The sequence below is a fragment of the Takifugu rubripes genome, chromosome 4 (assembly GCF_901000725.2).
Source record: "Takifugu rubripes chromosome 4, fTakRub1.2, whole genome shotgun sequence".
NCBI classification, from domain to species: domain Eukaryota; kingdom Metazoa; phylum Chordata; class Actinopteri; order Tetraodontiformes; family Tetraodontidae; genus Takifugu; species Takifugu rubripes.
In genome coordinates this window covers 4,291,752-4,309,686 of record NC_042288.1, presented here as the reverse complement: position 1 = coordinate 4,309,686, position 17,935 = coordinate 4,291,752, and the positions used below count along the sequence as shown (strand labels likewise).

The window sequence follows — 17,935 nt, the reverse complement described above, 5'->3', positions numbered from 1 at the left end:
TCCGAAATCCGTTTCCGCTCTGGCTCTCTCGGACATTATTCGACATTTTCATTTGATTGCTAACTGTCTGATTGAGGTCGAGAGTGGGTCTCATTCATGAGACGTTAGTAAATTTGTAAACAGAATTACACATAATAGCCTACTCCACTAAAAACATATTCCGTATCCAGGAACACGGGAAACTGCACGGGAAACTCAGATCTGATCGTAAACACGTGTCTAGATTGAAGAGAATTATTTGATCTTGTTAGGATCTTTTATCTTGTTAGCATGTGTTATACTATATGTTTTTGTTTTATGTTACAGTTAGTTTAGAAGTTAGGGATAGTATATAATCTTTAGTAGGAATAATCATAAATCAGTTGACCCTTCCTTGACATGAATACTGTTCAGACAGTTGGAGCCAGGCAGACAGGAAATGGTAGACCCCATCATAAAATATGACAGCATAATTTACTGGTGATTGATAAGTTCCTGGACAGGAATATGACCTCTGACCTGGCCATCTGGGAAGACAATGGAGAAGAAGGACCGCACCAACACCAAAGGAGGCTGGAAGAAGAAGATGAGGTCAACCAAGAAGAAGGACTGGATTGGACTGAATTAGCATCAATAATTTACATATGTCTTTCTATAAAGACTGGGTTAAGGAATAGTTAGGTTGTCAGACTTCATGCCCTGACAATTGACTCTGTTGTTTGTAGGGTCATGAACTGGCCAAGAGCTCTGTAATATTTGTATCTTGAATTGGTTCTATTGCTAAATACATTTTGAAATTGGCATTTGTTTACTTGAAGTCTTCATTTAAAGAACACGCGAATTGGCAGTGACAGACGAGAGGTATTGCAATCCAACAAGATCATGAATGCCAAATGATCGTAAATTGACAGCGCGTTCCCGGTAATTAGCTAGTTGCATAAATCTCCGCCCCCGAATTGGCATGAGCCCCATAAAAGGAGGTGTACGTTGATGCATCCGGTTTACCTGTCAGTCATGGCACAAGCGAAAGGAGCGAAAGAAGTTTTTTGAAGCAGAGATGGAGATTATTTTGAGTGAAGTTGAGTTTTTTAAAAATAACACATTTTATTATCGCCAATTAGCGGTAGTGTGACGAGGCAGGCAAATCAAAAGCCTGGAAGGAGATAACTAACTTTTTAGAAGTGTAGTGCTTCTTTCACTTTAGTGACATATTGGTACTCTTCTCCTGTGCCATTTTAATTATACTGTTCTAGAGTTTTTACACTTTCAATGGAGATTTAAGATATTGTTGAGTCACTTGTTTTCTGGGAAGAGGCTTTCTGTTTTCTGAAGGCTTTCACCGTTCCTCAGGCAGACATTGTACAAAATGGGGCACCGTGCAATAACATTTGCAAAGGCAGGCTTCAACTCAATATTGCCCGCCATCTGGTCTTCATGATCCACAATGTTCTTTATATGATAGATCGAGCTTTTGCATGATGTCTGTTGTGTTTGTTTGCATGATATCTGGCCACTATCAAATGTCTCATATGCTCTCTAAATGGTGTTATCAATGCTACAGGCCTGGACATACAGGGATAACCCGTCCCCTATAGGTTACAATAACCCTCAGGTGGGTACTGGTGGTCACACATAGCTTGAAGCTTAATAGATTAAAACAGTTTTCTGCAACGTTGTAGTAACACTGAGCAGCTGCATACTGCCCAGCACTTTGGCAAAAGCTGGTGATCCAGCAAAGCCTATAGAAATTGTCAACTTGTCCTGCTTGGAAAATATAATTGAACATTTATTTAGGGCAAGTACTTTATCTGAGACTCGTTGAATGATGAAGTTGGCTGGAGCGTGGAATTGAGAAGGCTCTTGAGAGAATCTCAAAATATTTTTTTCAGCATTATGATAAACGGTTTAAGAACCATTTTTTCATCAAAAAACGGTTTAAATTTTGATACACTTGAGAACATACAATTACATCATGGTGCAAAAATGTCACTGGACTTAATTTTAATATTGTTTTCGTATATTGATATAAATGTATTTTATAAGGGGAAAATAAACGACCGCTGGAAGTGTTTTTTTTTTTTTTGATAGGTTAAAATAATTAAATGGGCCTGGCCACTTTTTTCCTGCGACTGGGTTCTTATTTATTATGCAACGCTATGACGTCATTTAACGTGGGCCGGTGTAGTGTAAAAACCGGATTTCAAAGTCAGTGCACTACATAGTGCACTCAATCCAAGTCTCCTATGTAGTGAGTGGTTTCGGACATATGACGTTTGATGGTGACCTATTTACGCATGCTCGCTGCAAATTGGGTTTGCGCTGCAAATTGGGTTTGCGCTGCAAATTGGGTTTGCGCTGCAAATTGGGTTTGCGCTGCAAATCGGGTAGTGACAACAGCTCCTAACATGGCCGCGCCTCAGACGTTAACATCGGCGCATCCAGGGAAATGGTGTCAAACGCGTCAGGTTCCCGGACACTTTAAATTCACACACAAGCATCGTTATAAACCTCTCCGATTTTCTCATTGTGGACAGATATAATCATTCATGAAATTATTATTAAGTTAGTCAACTGCAATACCCAGCATGCTGGCAATTCTAAGATTATCTTTGCCTACAGCAAATCTAAAGACACAAAACATGTATTTCAATTGATTCTTCTGTCAAAAAAGATAATTTATTTCAGTGAAAATATTTTTTAACCCCCCCTTTGACCTTGGCTCAAAAAACAACCCCGGTCAGAGTGCAAGGAGGGAAAATATATTTGTTTGAAATAAGACAAAAGTTCCTCAAATTAATTAAATCTGATAGTAAATGTCACATAATAAAGTTGATTTTCTGCACCAGCAAGTAATGAAAGAAAAGATAACCTAAAGCACCATGTATATGTCCCAGTAATAACCACATGAATATAATAAAAATACATTATAACAAGAGGAGGAGAGAGGTTAGGTTACTGTTATACAGTACAACAGCTTTAGTGTAACCCAAAGGCATTTTAAATCAAGGTTGGGCTGAATGGCTGTTGGTGGTAGAGCAGTGAGTAGTCACAATAGGTTGCTGGTTGACACCATGGCCCTGAGGCAGAAGAATGCTTGCTTGTGATTGGTTGTATCATTCTGGGGCTCCTCCTTTGTTTAGAATCCATTATATCAGCGTGTCCTTGTTTTATCCCTTTGCTCATTCAGGAATGGAAGCCAGAGCCACCTCCATTATTCATACTCAGACACTGAGCTCATGCAGTCAGACAGCAACCTTATTTCCCATGGACGCCAACTTTTTATTTATTTGTTTTCAGACTTGCTTTTCCATTTTTTCCAATGTGTTGTGTTTCGGGGCTGCTGTAAAATCAGAAACATCAGCCCATGTGGTTGTTTGCGGGCACCGTGAGTTCAGTCTGCTGTCACACGGAAACGTGCTGGCTCGAACATATAAAGATTGCTGCTAAATGCTGCTGAAAAGGTCAGCATAGTTACTTAGGATGATCTGTATGTTTCATTTGGGAGATGGATGCCACTCTCAATTCTTTTTGATCTTATGCAATTCTGGTTTAAAATGAACCCTCACAAAGACCTCTTTTTGATCAAAAGTTCATCATTACTTTAATACACAGTCCTGAGCCACCAGACATCAATAGATGATATATCTTTATTGCATTTTGTGTTACATATACATCTCTATTATAAAATGTTTCCATGGTTTCTGAGCAGGTTTGGTGGCAGGCTAATGGCAGGTTACCATTAGCATAGCTTAGCACAAATACTGTGTCTAAAAGCAATTAAATCAATCTTTATAGTCTAAACTTCATTTGAGAAGAAATACAATTTAAACAGTTAAATAAAATGTAAATTAACTTTAATATTGTCATAACTTTCTTGACTGTGAAAAAAAGGTTTTGATGGAGGGTTAGGGGTTAACCTCAACCACACTTCCTAACCCCAAATAGCAAAATAAAGAAAATCTCCCCAAAAGTAAACAAAACTTTTCTGTCATTTTTGTGCCTCTGTTGGTCTTCTCAGCAACAGTGTGTGGGTTAATGATTTCTCTGAATATCTGACTGTCTTTGAAAAAAATAATCCAACACAGCAGTGCTTTGGAGTAAAGCTGTGCTAGCTTGAAGGAAATTGTGTCCCATCAGTGATTCTGACCCTGCAGCAGAGAGTCTTCTGAGTAGCCAGATGCCTGAAGCACACCTGAAGGAAGGTAAGGTACACTTTTATCCACCAACAGAAGCAGGTTGGAGACCATTGTCAGTGTCAAGCTTGTGCTGAGCAACTGCTACCAAAACTCAGCTCAAAATTTGGAGACAGTAGAAAGAATTAGTTACACTGTTAAAAAGTTTTTCAGATGAGTGATAAGATAGAACTTTCAGCATCATCATTATTGAAGTCCCACTCAATTGTCTCAATTTATGTGCGAGCTGAGGGCTTCTGCACCTTTTTCTGGAAGAATCAGATCCCACTTTTTAAATGTCAGGAGGAGTTGATAATCTATAGTGCAGTTGGCTAGAAGAAGGAGATCTAGATGTCTAGATGCCACCTCAATGGATTTCCCCGCCCTTTCTAGGTCCCTGTCTTACTCCTCTCCCTTCCCCTCTCTGCTTCTGTTTCTCTTTTTCTGCATCCTTGGTCTTCATTAGCTGCCACAATTTGTCAAGCTCCAGTGTAGCCTGGGTTTTCTCTAGCAGGTCAGCATTGCTAAAGACATTCCTGAACATCCTCAGGTGCTCCTCCAGACCTCTCTTCAGCCACGTCACCTCAGCCTGCAACTTATCCTCCACACCACCATTTGTGGCTCCTCTCCCAGCAGATGTGTTGGACTCTCTGTCCTCCAGCCATAGAACCTTCAGCTTAAGTTCATCCACCTTTTTCTCCAGGCTCCACAAGTCGCTGCCTTCTGCTCTTTGCTCTGGATTACGTGCGGCCTGTTGAATGTGTTGACGCTCTGTCCTAGAAACTCTGCCTCTGCCCCTCCTCTTATCACGGGGGGGGCAGTCTTCAATGGGCAAAGAGAGGGGGGAGGATGATGGCTGGTCTGCAGATGGCAGTTCTTCTCTGGTTCCTACAAGGAAAGATCTACATTCAGTGACTTAAATCATTTGAACTTGATCAAAATTTCACTTCCTGAAGTTTTTCATTGATTTCTGTTGACACTATGTATTTCTATCCAAATACTAACCAGCAGCTACAGCTGCATTAGTCATGATTTGCTAATTATTAGTAATTTCTATAAAAAAAATAACATAATATGAAAATACAAATCATATGCTCATACTGTAAAGACTGATATGTGTATATATGGTAGTATATGACATGTATGGTACATGGTGGTCACAGGCTTTTCAGGGTGGAGTTTGTGTGTCCTATCAGTGTGGGTTCAGTTTGGCTCCTCCCACAGACCACAGTGTGAATGGTTGTTCCGTGTATGTTGGCCCTGCCTTGAGCTGGAGAATTTTGAGGATAGATCCTACCTCTAAAACAAGCAGTAGAAGATAGATGGATGCATGCATGGATGGATGGATTATAACTGCATCCTGCAGATCTAACACATTTCTGTGTTTAACCAGCAGGTCAAGAAAACCAAGACCTGTCCTGGCTTTGCACATGGGATTTTTGACGTTTGAGAACTCACCTGTTCGCAGAGCCAGCAGGGAACTGATGCTTAGGTTGTGGCTTCTCATTTGCTCCTGTAGGACACCCAGCTGCTCTTTCAGAGCCAGAATTGAGTATTCCCTCTGGTTTTGAATGGGCCACTCCAGAAACTCCAGCACCTCTTCGCCCAGCAGTAACCCCAGCACATCGTTGTGTCGGACGACATCTTTCAGCAGAGACTTGAAGGAGCCAGACCATCGCTGCATGTTCTCAGCCAATTTTCTGTTGTAATCTTTCAGAACTGAGACCTCAGCTGTGAGCAGATTGACCGAATTGCTGAGCTGGGCCAGGCTATGGTCCAGAATCTGTGTCCTGGACTGTTCCAGGACTATGGACTCTCTCATCTGTGTATTTAAGAATAACTCCAATGAGAACAACTAATTTGAACATAATTTCTCTATACTGTATTCCGAATGATAACATAAACACAGAGACTATGTTCTGTGTATGAACTTACTGTTTCTCTGACCTCAGCAAGTTTCACTCATTTCCTAACTAGTGCTCTAATGCTCAGTCCGAATCGCTGTACCTATTTAGTGCACTTGATGTATTCCATAACGCGATATGAAAAGTGGTTTATAAATGATGTTCCCTTTGTGGTCACATGTCAAGTAGTATGACATGATGTTCATTTTTAATTAATAAGTTGTAATCAATGCTATGATGCCATTTAAGGTCTCCGAAAGCATGTTTTTATCTAACCAGTGAGTGCAGTAAGTAGTGGCCTCAACCAATTCCCTATTTATTGAGAATATATACATATATGACTGTGCACACAAATCTGTTTAATGAATGGATGGTGTGAAACAAAATGATTGGCCACACTTTGGTACCTGCTGAAGATCCTGTTGGACCACCTGCACCGCTGGCTCCCAGTCACTGGTTACATCCCACTGTGCTGCCACTCCCTCACTCTCTTCTTCCAAGGCCTGTTGATTCTTATTGGCTAACTCTGTCACATTAGCCACAGACCTCTCCAGTCCAGCCAAAGCAGTTTTCAGGGATTTGCATCCACAATCTGAAGAAGAGTTGTCTTTGTAGAGCATGCTGTACACGTAGTCCAGGTCCACATCCATCTCTTGAAGCCGCTCACTCTGCTTGCTCAGGTTCCCTGCCAGCTGTGCCACCCGCTGCAGCACCACCTCCCTTGCCGCCTCAACCTCCAGTCCTGTCTCCATGAACTGAACTTGGCTGTTACGGGCCGTCTGGTTGATCTGCTTCTCCAGACTTCTGAAATCCTGCCTGAGCATCTGGATGTTTCTTGAGGTCATCTCTACATCCTCTATCAAGCTGTTGACCTGTGGAAGTACCAGAGCAAAACCACCAAAACGTAATGAAAATCTGAGGCTCTTATCACATTTGGTAGCTGATCAGGGCCTCAGTTAATAATACAAGAGATAATACAAAAATAATTCACTCTTAAACCTTTATTTGGAACCAGACAGTAACAAAGTGCTGCCAAAGTTCAGACATCAAAAATATCAAATACAGTCCATCATGTGTTAAAATGCTGTTTGTGAGCATACTGCTCAGCCCTTCTTTTCTCGTAGTGGCACAACAGTCCATTTTTTAATTGTTGTATTTTTCCTTGTTGTTGAAAAGGATTTGGTGTTGAAATCAAGTTGCTGGTGACCTGCATTAGGATATGAATACTCCTTTAGCTGAGACCCCAGGAAAAGTCTCTTGAAGAACAAACTCCAGTTTTCTCCACCTTTCTATTGCTCTTCTGATGACTTTTGGATGTTATTTGGCACTGGTCTGGTTCCAGTCTAACTGGTTCATTTACATACAGGAGTAGATGGACCTTCAGTCACATGATCCAGGAGCATTAGCTCCCCTAGCTCACATGTTCACGTTGGATTTACATGATGCCCTGGAAAGGTACTGAGTGACATCAAACAGCATGTGATGGGTTGTGAGCGACTCACATTGACTGTGTTGTTCACCATCATATCATCCAGTCGTTTGATGGCTTCCCAGAGTGCTGTGGGGTCAGAGGGTTGCGGGGGCTCAGCCTCTGCCTCTGTGGGCTGGTTCACTACCAGCTTGAGCTCAGCCAGGGTGGTATTCATTGCCTGTAGGTTGACCTAAGAACAGAGAGATGATTCAGGTTTTGTCGCTATTTTTAATGTAGACAATCTTTTTTTTTTTTACCTGCAGCATCTTATGGTGACGTTTCAACTTCGCATCCACATCCGTCTTAAAGCTGGTGAGGTTGTAGTGTAGCATTACATGTTGGGAGTGTAGCCTGTTCTCCACCTGTGTCCTCTGGTTCTTCATCTGCCAATGGATGTCCATCACCTGCTCAAGCACCTGCTCCAGGCTGGCATGCTGGTTCTCTCTCTCCGTCTCCTTCTCCACTACCTGCACCACCTCATCACGAGCAGAGCTGTCCAGTGGTGTTACCTGGAATTCCACCTCCTGCTGCCGGCTCTTCATCAGGTCTATGTTTCTGGCCAGCTCTGCTACATGCCGACTCAAGTGCTCCAGCGAATGGTTGAAGCCATCCAGGAGTGGCTGCAGCTGCACCATGACCATTTGCATTATGTCGGGAACTGGGTGTCCAGCAAAATCTGGAGAGGGGAGGAGAGGGAAGGAGAGGAGGGGATTAGAAGGGGGTGGGTTAGGGTTATGGGCCCTTTCTTGTTGATATGTTACATCCCATTATAACCAAGTGGACCCAGGAGGCAGAGTAGCATCTCTAACAACAGGAAGATGACTAGTGCTACAGCTTCTTTCATCTCCTATGTAATGTTCACCTTACTGATTGTGCAGTTCTCCCTTGTGGTCACGACCAGCTTTCTTCAATGTTTTTGTTCTGTGGTGAGACGCCAGCGTGGAACTTTGAGCATTCTAAAAGTTCAGTTGACATCACATCATAACTTCCTGTCTTTGTTGTACGTGTGTGTGTGTGTGTGTGTGTAGGGGGGGGGGGGGGGGGTTCTGTAGATGCATAGGTATAGACGGGGAGAGACTATTCGGGAAAATGACAGAAATTAGGAAATTTACAGTAGTCTTGTTGAGGGTGTGTTTGGGTCAGGGGTTAAGGTCAGGGAGGGTCAGGCTGATCTTTCACAGCAGAAAAACCAGATGACATCAGAGGAAGTGAATCAGCCACTGAAAACCAAAACAGGAAGAGGAAATGTTCTCTGGTTCTCCTGGAACAAGTCTAACAAAGATAAATCATTAGGAAAAAAGGAAAAATGAGAAAAGCAAAGGTGGAAACTTTGGTGTTTAGATGGCATTTTGATTCACTTTCAGTCTTCTTCAGTACAAGTTTGAAGGAGAATCCTCAAAGTACCGAACCTCCACGTGCTCCCCTGATGAGAAGGAGACTCATTCAGAGGGGGACCTGCCTCCAACCTTATGTAGCTGGGATAGACTCCCTCCCTGCCATACAGCCATCAAAGAAAACAAAAAAAAAGAAGAGTTGTTATCAACAAGGAGGTAACAGGATGCTGACCCACCTCTGTCTTCACAGTGGTTTCCTCGACAACAACACCACAGCAGCGTGGTGGCAACCATCTGTTGCTTTGGTCTGTGGGCCGTCTGGGTGGAATGCTTGTACCTACACACAAAAAAACACATGCTCACTCATTTTGTATCTGATGATCTGTTAACCGCGCATGTGCGTGCACGTGTGTGTGTGTATGTGTGGGTGGGTGTGTCTTAGGTAGCAGGTAGACAGAGACATCTTTCAATCTCAGCAGAAGTTTGTCTGACTTTATGCTTTAACCATCAGAAGATAAAGGAGAACCATCAAAAGCAGAAGTGACTAATGAACAGATTAATGAAGAGTGATAAATGGGTGGAGCTGTTATATAATCATATATCAGCCATCATGTGTCGTTGAGGTCAGATAAAATAGTAGTAAAGTAGTTTGACATCTTTTGACTTCCGATTTAAACCTGAATAAATCCGTCATGTCATGAAAAAGGGTTGAAAGGGTTGAGATGAAAATTTTCTAAAATAAAAAGTGAAACGTGACAGCAACAATTATTATAAATGACAACTATTAACTAGTCAGACTATTAATTAACGATGATCAAAATTTGGTCACTTGACAACTTAAACTTGCAACATCAGTTTCTTCCTACCCCTAACCCTCCCAGCCCTATATCTATTCCACATTCTTAAATCTACCTCCCAAACCTTACCCCTCCAACCCTAACAGTTACCGTTTGGTTTCTGTCAGGTGGTGGACTAACCATCTCTGGGCCGAGTCTCTCTCTCCGTCCTTCAGAGGGGGGGTCTTGGTTGCTTTCATGTGATGAGAGAACTCTGCTGATCCTCTTGTAGGTCTTCCTCCCAGTTCCTGCTCCTTCTCCTCATCCGTCTCCACCACATCAGGATCTTTTGCTCTAACCTCATAATGAATACTGACAAGTAAACCCACCACCAGCACCAGTTGTCGCACCACTTTCATGTCTACTCATGTCTTGGTTCGCAGAATGGAAGCTTGCACCACTATCGGCCAGTTTTATATAACCGGAGGTGGGAGGGAGGGAGCGCAAGGAGGGGGAGGCCACATGTCCTGTTCATGAGAGATGAAGAAGAAACTTCATCCAAAAGATTCTGAAACATCTGACCACAGGGCAACAGGATCCAGCTGTCAGCATAACGAACAACTACACACATCAAATTAACCATTTTCTAAGGTCACATGACCTGGAAAAAGAAAGAAAACCAAAACAAATGGTGAAAGTACAGATTATGGATAACATATTTAGTGGTTTATAGTAGAATTGTTCTTTTATTTTGCTAGCTGTCACAGCGTACTAATGACATGCTAATGCCATAGAGTGATTTGTGATGGTAATATTATTCCTCTCAGACATGGAAACCAGTTTCAACATTTTTTTAATTGTAAAGTAAGGTCATGTGCTTTGCTCTTCTCCACTTCCTTTGAAAGTGATAACGCAGGAAGTCCACAAGCATTCTTTTTTGTGTGTACACGCTCTTTTTCAATCATTTCTATGAGGACAAACAAAGCCAGGAAGATGATTCGACTCAATTTCCGTTAAAGTGAACAGCACTTTGGCAGCTGCTGCTGAATAAAGGTGTGAATATTAATATTATTAAAGAACAGGAGGAAACCAGCCGCTTTAAATCTGGATGCTTTTCATCTGAAAATGGTTGAATACTGCAGCTTTGTTGCTGTCGTATTGTAAATCTGAAGGGAGGCGCAGTCTTCCTGTCCTGACCGAGGGAGCCGGGACTTTTCCACACTTGGGGGCATTTCCAGGGATTGTTTTAGAAGAACCAAATGGTGGAAGACATGAGTCACATAATGGTGTTGGACAGAGCTGCCATCTCACCTCTCAATATCAGCTGTACAGGTGCTTCATCACTCGGGCTCTACACCCAACATGAACCCTTTTCATCACACCATGGTACCACCTCGCTGCAGGCAGGGCCTTCATATTGTGGCAGTCCGAAACACTTGAAACACTGTTCTAAGACAAACAACTGTGGAGAAGGTGGGCAGGTCTTTGAAAAATGGCAATTTTGAGTTTACTGAAATAACCTGTTGTCAAAACTCATCTGTGACATCAATGTGCTGACCATAATAATAGCAATAGGAGTAACAATTTTATTCCTAGAGCACTTTTCAAGAAATTCAAAAGGCACAAAAAGGCAGAGACTTATGTGTAGCTGATGTTTGATGTTTGTGTTGTGAAGTCTTGTATGCATATACTGTATGTATGTTCAGGGATTTTGATGAACCTGGGTTAGGGTTGAAGAAGAGTCTCAGAAAGGGAAGATAGGTTGTTTGAAAGCACTTTAATGGCTTTTGCACAGGTGGAACACACGAGGAGGAAAGTCTAAAGGTGCAGCTCCAACTAGCAGTGACCCCAGCCCCCATCACCTCACCCACCCTCACCCCATCAAGGTCATGTTGATTGTGCAATATTAATATATTTTTGCTATGGTTACAGAATGCAAACTACAGTCACCAGGTTACCAGAGAATGTAAGAAATACAGAACAACCCCCCCGCCCTCCCCAGTCACCTGACCCAACCATTTATTCAGCTTCCCCCTTCATTTTTTATTTTGCGACCATTTTTTATTTCGTGGTGAAATAGTTTGGGGGGCTGGGGGTCATCCATGACAAATGACAAGAAAAGAAGTTAACAAGCAAGCAACTGTTCATTTGCAACATAATTCAGGTTTACTTGTTCAGAAGCAGCTTCACTGCTACACTAATTTAGCTTTACATTGTGCATTGAGGCCTCCGTACAGGTTCAACCAAACAAACATTAAACGACTGCAACAAAGATCAAAGTTATGAGATGATTTTTTTTAATAATAATAATAATAATAACAACAATAATAATAATATATGAAGAGTAGAAAACAAAACTCACTTCTGTGTAATCAATCATTGTAACTGGTCTTACTGGTGATGTATTCACCATCAATGGTGGCTCCTTCATTGAGATTAGCTTATGTCATTAGTATATAGCAACACAAATAAATCCTAATAAACTCTGAAGGTTTTAGTAACAACAATAATAATAATATTATGGTGAAACAGGTTTAATTTGAACAGTTATACACAAGTTTTACATATAGTTGAAAATGCAACGGAGTAACACTCCGATTACAGCCAAACACTGAAGCTGAATATTCAAGAAACTTTGAGTGTCGACTGATTGGGATTTGATGATTGACAGCTGTAATCAAAGAACTTAACCCTCACTGGCAACAGTTTTACAGAAATTGATCAGGACCAAGTAAAAAAAACTTCAAGTTAGAGAGAGAAAATTATTTTCAAAAATAATTTCTTAGAATTTTCTTTTCCTTCAGCTCAGAGTAGAAAAACCCCCATGAAAAAAATGAGATTCCTGTTTGAGGGCAGAAATGCTGAGAAACTTTGAGAAATGACCATTTTGTTTGAAGAACTTCAAAGCTTTGGAGTTTTAACCTTTCCAAACTTCAGGGTTTAAGCAAAAAAGGAAACCCGACCCAACAGTCCTAACTTGAATCTAACACTGGCCCTAAACAGCTCCGTAGTGCTGCATTAAATCTTGACCCCGTCCCTGCAAAGACAAGGTCTCTCAAACACTGAACCCAAACAGGAAGGACAACTTCTCCACGTAGCAAGAGCAAAGAGATGGGGCGGATCACAAACAACAGTAGATGGAGATGAAGATGAAAAAACCAAGAGGAAGAGGAGGAACAATTCTACGTGTTGTTACTCAGTGTCTGTCCAGGTGGAGTCGCTCTGAGCCGGACCAGAAGGTCCAGAGGCACGGAGTGGAGAATTCTGGCTCGGAGTGTACGCTAGAGTCACTCTTCAGGAGGAAGGGGGGTCTATTTTACTGGTCAGCCCAGTCATCACGTTACTATGGTAACACATTAGCTGTTATCAGCCACCCAATCAAAGAGTGACATACATCAGATCAATGGATGGTGAGGACTGACCTTAAACAGCACCTAAAGAGGAAGAGAGGGGAAGAGGGGGAACAGAAGAGGAAGGAAAGTGGGAGGAGTTATTTCTTCTTGCTGAACAGACTGAAACGCTTCTCCTTGTCTTTCTCTCGTTTTCCGGGGCTTGACTCAGTCGTCGCCGCCACAGCTGTCACCGTGGTGACAGAGGCTGGCAGCGTCTGAGCACGAGCGGCGGATGCAGGCGTGCTGTGGCTGCTGGTGGTGACCTCCAACTTGTCACCTGACAATGCGGCTGAGATGGTCGAGATCCATGTGTTCATCTCCTCCTGGAAGAGAAGGCAGAGTCACATCTGTAGTGTGACTTTTTGTTTTTAAAAATCATCAACTTCGATAGAAACCAAAAAAAAACAACAAACAGAAATCATTAAATGAACATACATCATCTTTGGCCTGGAAGAGATATTCGTTCCCATCTGTGATCCTGGTGAAGACAAAATAGTTTTATTGATATTGTTCATGTTGGAACGGAACCTTAATGGAAACACATTTATCATTTCCGTTCTGAGGAGCCCGGACAGGTCGTCCCACCGTCCTGCCACTGCAGGAATGATCCGCTGAAGACAGAAGTGAAAATTTTTCATTCACACCAACACAGGTTAGGGTTGGTGTAGGAAACACCGACAGAGCTGCTAACATCACATCAGAACCCTTAAAGTTTTTCTGATCAGTAAAAAAGAACTCGACAGGTGGATCTGTGGTCGAACCCAGATCCACCTTCTGGCCTCTGCTCTACCCACAAACATGGGTTAGTACTTCTCTGCATCATCATCAGAACCCTCACTTGAGCTTAAAGACGTGTTTCTTCTTCTTGTAGTCTAACGCCACCTCGCAGATGGCGTCCTTCAGGCTGACTGGAATCTCACTGTGGTATGGAATCCCCTGACTGGCGTTCTTCTGGTCCTTGTAGAAGCCCATTTCCTGCTGATTGATCACACAGTAGACATTGTGCCAGGACCTGCAGAGACACATTCAGTGCCACCATCATCAAGAAGTTACCTGAAAGGCTTTTTGGAGGGTAAAGACGACGTGCTCACCTGTTGGAAGCCTTCTTGTTATGCCCCTCCCACTCATGTTTGCGGTGCAGGAAGCTTTCCAACTGCGATGTAGACAGTTTCCGCTGGGTCTTGGCGGGCAGAGTCGCAGCCTGGTTCACCTTGCCCTTGCGGGTTGCCACGGGTGACCCCGGTGGGCTGGGCTCCGTCACCCCATTCGCTGCCTCGTCCCCATTGTCCTGGAAATGGTGCGAAACAGAAAAACTTTAATGAAAAGTGGTTAAGATGCATCCAATCCAGAAATGAAGCATGCAGTGCATTGACCATGACAGGCAGCCAAAATCAACTTCTGGGTTGAAGTTTAGAATAAACATCGTTGAGCATAAAGGAACCTATAATAGTGATTCATATGTAAAATTTCAATGGCAAAGTAAATAAATCTAATTTCCATTCATGATGTATAAAACTGAACAGAAATAGTCAGTTTAGTTTGGATTTTATTGACTTTACAATGTAACTATTAATACTGTAGAAAAACAATGATCATGTGATCAAGGGCGCTTGGAGCCACCAGTGATGATTAGAAATATGGTGAGACAGGTGAAAAGAACGCACGCGTACTCTGTCCATGCAACATGCCTTCAAAGTAACATTAACAGCAAAGACAAACGGTGAAAACACCAAAAAATCAAAGGTTTGTTTAGACGTCGGTTTGGGTTTCAGCCTTATTGGCACTTGGCGTGATTGGCCAAGGATTAAGGATTATATTTTCACACCACACCCACTCAGACTGGAGGCGTTACCCTCAAACTGAACCGTCCAACGGCGGAGCCTCAAGAGGCGGACCAATCCTGGGATCTATAGTGGAAGAGCTGCGAGAGCTGGACCAATTCTGAGAGCTTTAGCATGCAGCCCAGTCATCGTACCAGTCCACAATGGAAAAGTTACATAAAAACTAATTGATTTGATTTGTGTTGTTTCCACAAATGTTCATTTTCATGGGAAGGCTTTAAAATTTAACAGTAGCATAGCTGTGCTATGAGCTGAAGCTAAAACATGTTCTGTATGTTTATATCTCTGTGTAAATTCTCAGTCATCCAGGTCATTGTATCCAAGGTGGTTTTCTCTGTCAACTGGACTGGGTTTCTTCTCTTGAAGATGTTTCGCCTTCTATCCAGAAGGCTTCTTCAGTTCTGAGCCTGAAGGCTCTACATCTTCCCACTTGTCAATCATCTCTTGAGCTGAAGATCAGAACTGAAGAAGCCTTCTGGATAGAAGGCGAAACGTCTTCAAGAGAAGAAACCCAGTCCAGTTGACAGAGAAAACCACCTTGGATATGTTTATATCAGAATACAGAATTTATGCGAAACCAAAGAGTATGGTTTTTAGATATTCTCAGTAATTTAAATGGTTGAAAACTCACAAACAACTGTGAAAAGACAAATTATAACTGAGAAAGTATCTGTAGCCCCTCCCCTTTCATGATGACATGTCCTTGGGCTTAAAAGATCATTTAAAGGAAAAAATAAACTCATTATAAACTCATTAGAAAAGAATAAGTAAAGAAGTTTAGCTGTTACACAGCTGATTGTGAAACATCAAGAGAAATTGAGAGATGCAATTTTCTAAAAAAGCATGAACAAAGTTGAGGGTGCGGATGGCTAGTGATGAGGGACACAAACATGTTGATGTGAAAATGTAAAAAACCAATGGTGAGATCAACAAAAAATGACACTATGAATAACAAACAGATATACTTCTCACAGTTTATTAAAAATGAGTATTAGTCAGAAAACGACAGAACAAAAGACAACAAAAAGGTGTTTCCAAAATAAAGACAGGATGATGTCGTTAACGTGATTAAAACAGGTCTTCACCTCTGTCAGCTTTTATCAGCATAAAGGAAAGAATGAAAGACGAGTGCGAGGATGGAAAACTCACACCTTCCTTTCAGATGACTGAAGAGGTTAATGGAACATTTTCACTAAGTGTGAATTCACACCAACATCTGTGTTTGAACCCAAGGATGCAAAAATATCAGAGAAAAAAATATTCATGAAGTATGAAGATGTCGCACAGAGAAAAAACAAAGTTATCTAAAGCTAATGTTAGCAGCTTGACTCATTTTATTTCTGTTTATTTTAAACAGGAAAGTCAGATTTGAAATGATTAAAGCCAAAACAAATTTGAAATCAAGTTTTATATTCAAATTGAATCAAATGTTTCGATTTTTGGCTTGACTAAAGAAAATCAAAATTAACCTCTACATCTTTTAAATTCTTTACGTTCACTTTTAATTAAGGATAAACCTGGATACTATTTATGAATAAGGGTTGAAACTATATGTGAATGTTTCTAACCAAACAATCAGAAACAGGCTCCATGAGGGTGGCCTGAGGGCCCGACGTCTTGTCAGGCATGCGTACAAGCACGTGGGGGCCACAGAAACTACTGAGAATCGTTTTGAGTTGCTACAATGACATTTTGGCAAAATGGACCAGCATCATTTTTTCCACTTTCATTTTTGGGGTTTCTTTGATTTCCCCCCTCTATAGGGTGATCATTTTCATTTCTATCAAATTATGTGGCATCATTTTGTTACTAATACATCACCTACTTTATCAGGAAAGATATTCAAGATAATTTTTCCCCCGTTTAGATCTGATGTGTTGTCGAAGTGTTTCTCTAATTTTTTTGAGCAGTGTATTAACGCTGTGAGCGCTTACATACGCTTATTATTTGTTACATGCAATTTACACCTGTATTTGTATGCTAACGACACATTTATATGCAGATGTTTGAGAGATTTGTTGCTGATTTTGCTATAATTCAAGTGAAAGTTTATGAATAAGAACATACACAAGTAGGAACATTAAAAGTGGAGGTGAGAGTAAAAGGGGGATGTCAAGCTGGGAGAGAAAGAGAGGAAGAGGAGAAGAACAGGGGAGGAAAAGAGATATGTGGAGAAAATGTGGTCATTCTTCATTAACATTACTGTTGACAACAATAAAACTGGGTTTGTGTGTGTCTGTGTGTGCGTATACGTGAGTGTGCGTGTGTCTGTGTCTGTCATGGTGTGCTGGTGGTCCTGCTTCTCTGCAGGGTGTTGCTGTATTTCTGGTAGGCAGGTGAGCGATAACTAACCCTGGGAGAGTCCTGATCAGACGCCAGCTCATTCTGAGACCCCACGTTACCATCCCTGCAAACACACAGACACACACATAGATGTAAAGACACAGATACGTGTGCACACACAGACACAGATACACACAGGTGATTCCAATAATATAAAAATAAGGTGGAAAGTATAACAATTGATCAGGATATGAGTGTCAGTATAAAGTCATTAACATTAATGATCTGTCTGTTGTGTTTGCTGTCTGGCGAGTGATACTGGTGAAACTCTTCTGACCTTTGTTGAGTAGCACCATCCACAAGCAGGGACTCAGTGGGCAGGGCTTGTCTCTTCTTTTCTCCTTCCTCCTGCACACGTCTCACTTCCAACAACTCCATCTGGACACACACCGCACACAGACACACACTCATGACATACCAGCAGAGACACAACAGTGTTTGTCAGGATCAGCTGCTCTCATCTGTGGTGTCTCACCGTGGTCAACCTCTCCAGAGCGGCGAAGCGTTCCTCCCAGGTGGCTGCTGATTTCTCAAAGGCTTCATGACGTTTGATGAGCTTCTCCACTTCATCTGCGTTCTGACCCATTTCTCTACTGGACAAGTACGGTTCCTGACCCAGTAGCCACGATTCGGCCACACTGGCATCCCGGGAGAACTGGTGCACCTCCAGGACTAACACGCACACGCACACACACACACACACAGTATTAAAAAAAAAAACTT

The 17,935-nt window shown here is 41.9% G+C and overlaps 2 protein-coding genes across 7 annotated transcripts in view; both read right to left on the bottom strand.

The window, feature by feature from the left end:
- Positions 1–3,611: 3,611 nt before the first annotated feature.
- mmrn2a (multimerin 2a) lies at positions 3,612–10,085 on the bottom strand. 2 transcript variants are annotated; one of them, XM_011602997.2, is made up of 7 exons: positions 9,808–10,085; positions 9,097–9,197; positions 7,784–8,202; positions 7,558–7,716; positions 6,463–6,927; positions 5,610–5,973; positions 3,612–5,039 (listed from the first exon to the last, which is right to left on the bottom strand). In XM_011602997.2, exons 1-7 carry the CDS (start codon positions 10,053–10,055, stop codon positions 4,519–4,521), a joined length of 2,277 nt encoding a protein of 758 aa, XP_011601299.1. In that variant the 5' UTR covers positions 10,056–10,085; the 3' UTR covers positions 3,612–4,518. The 2 variants fall into 2 exon arrangements, with proteins under 2 accessions (XP_011601299.1, XP_003963820.1); XM_003963771.3 differs by having other exon boundaries at positions 9,838–10,085.
- A 1,309-nt stretch (positions 10,086–11,394) lies between these two features.
- The window catches only part of LOC101071033 (spectrin beta chain, non-erythrocytic 1-like), a 56,294-nt gene continuing 49,753 nt past the window's right edge, over positions 11,395–17,935 (bottom strand). For 4 of the 5 annotated variants that reach the window (XM_029834779.1, XM_029834780.1, XM_029834777.1 and 1 more), the window contains 7 exons: positions 17,688–17,884; positions 17,490–17,590; positions 17,222–17,276; positions 14,120–14,316; positions 13,867–14,040; positions 13,464–13,506; positions 11,395–13,351 (listed from right to left, as the gene is read on the bottom strand). In XM_029834779.1, the coding sequence (XP_029690639.1) occupies positions 13,127–13,351; positions 13,464–13,506; positions 13,867–14,040; positions 14,120–14,316; positions 17,222–17,276; positions 17,490–17,590; positions 17,688–17,884 (992 nt within the window). In that variant the 3' untranslated portion in view covers positions 11,395–13,126. The remainder of the gene's footprint in view (positions 13,352–13,463; positions 13,507–13,866; positions 14,041–14,119; positions 14,317–17,221; positions 17,277–17,489; positions 17,591–17,687; positions 17,885–17,935) is intronic. The other variant, XR_003888173.1, reaches the window with a different exon arrangement.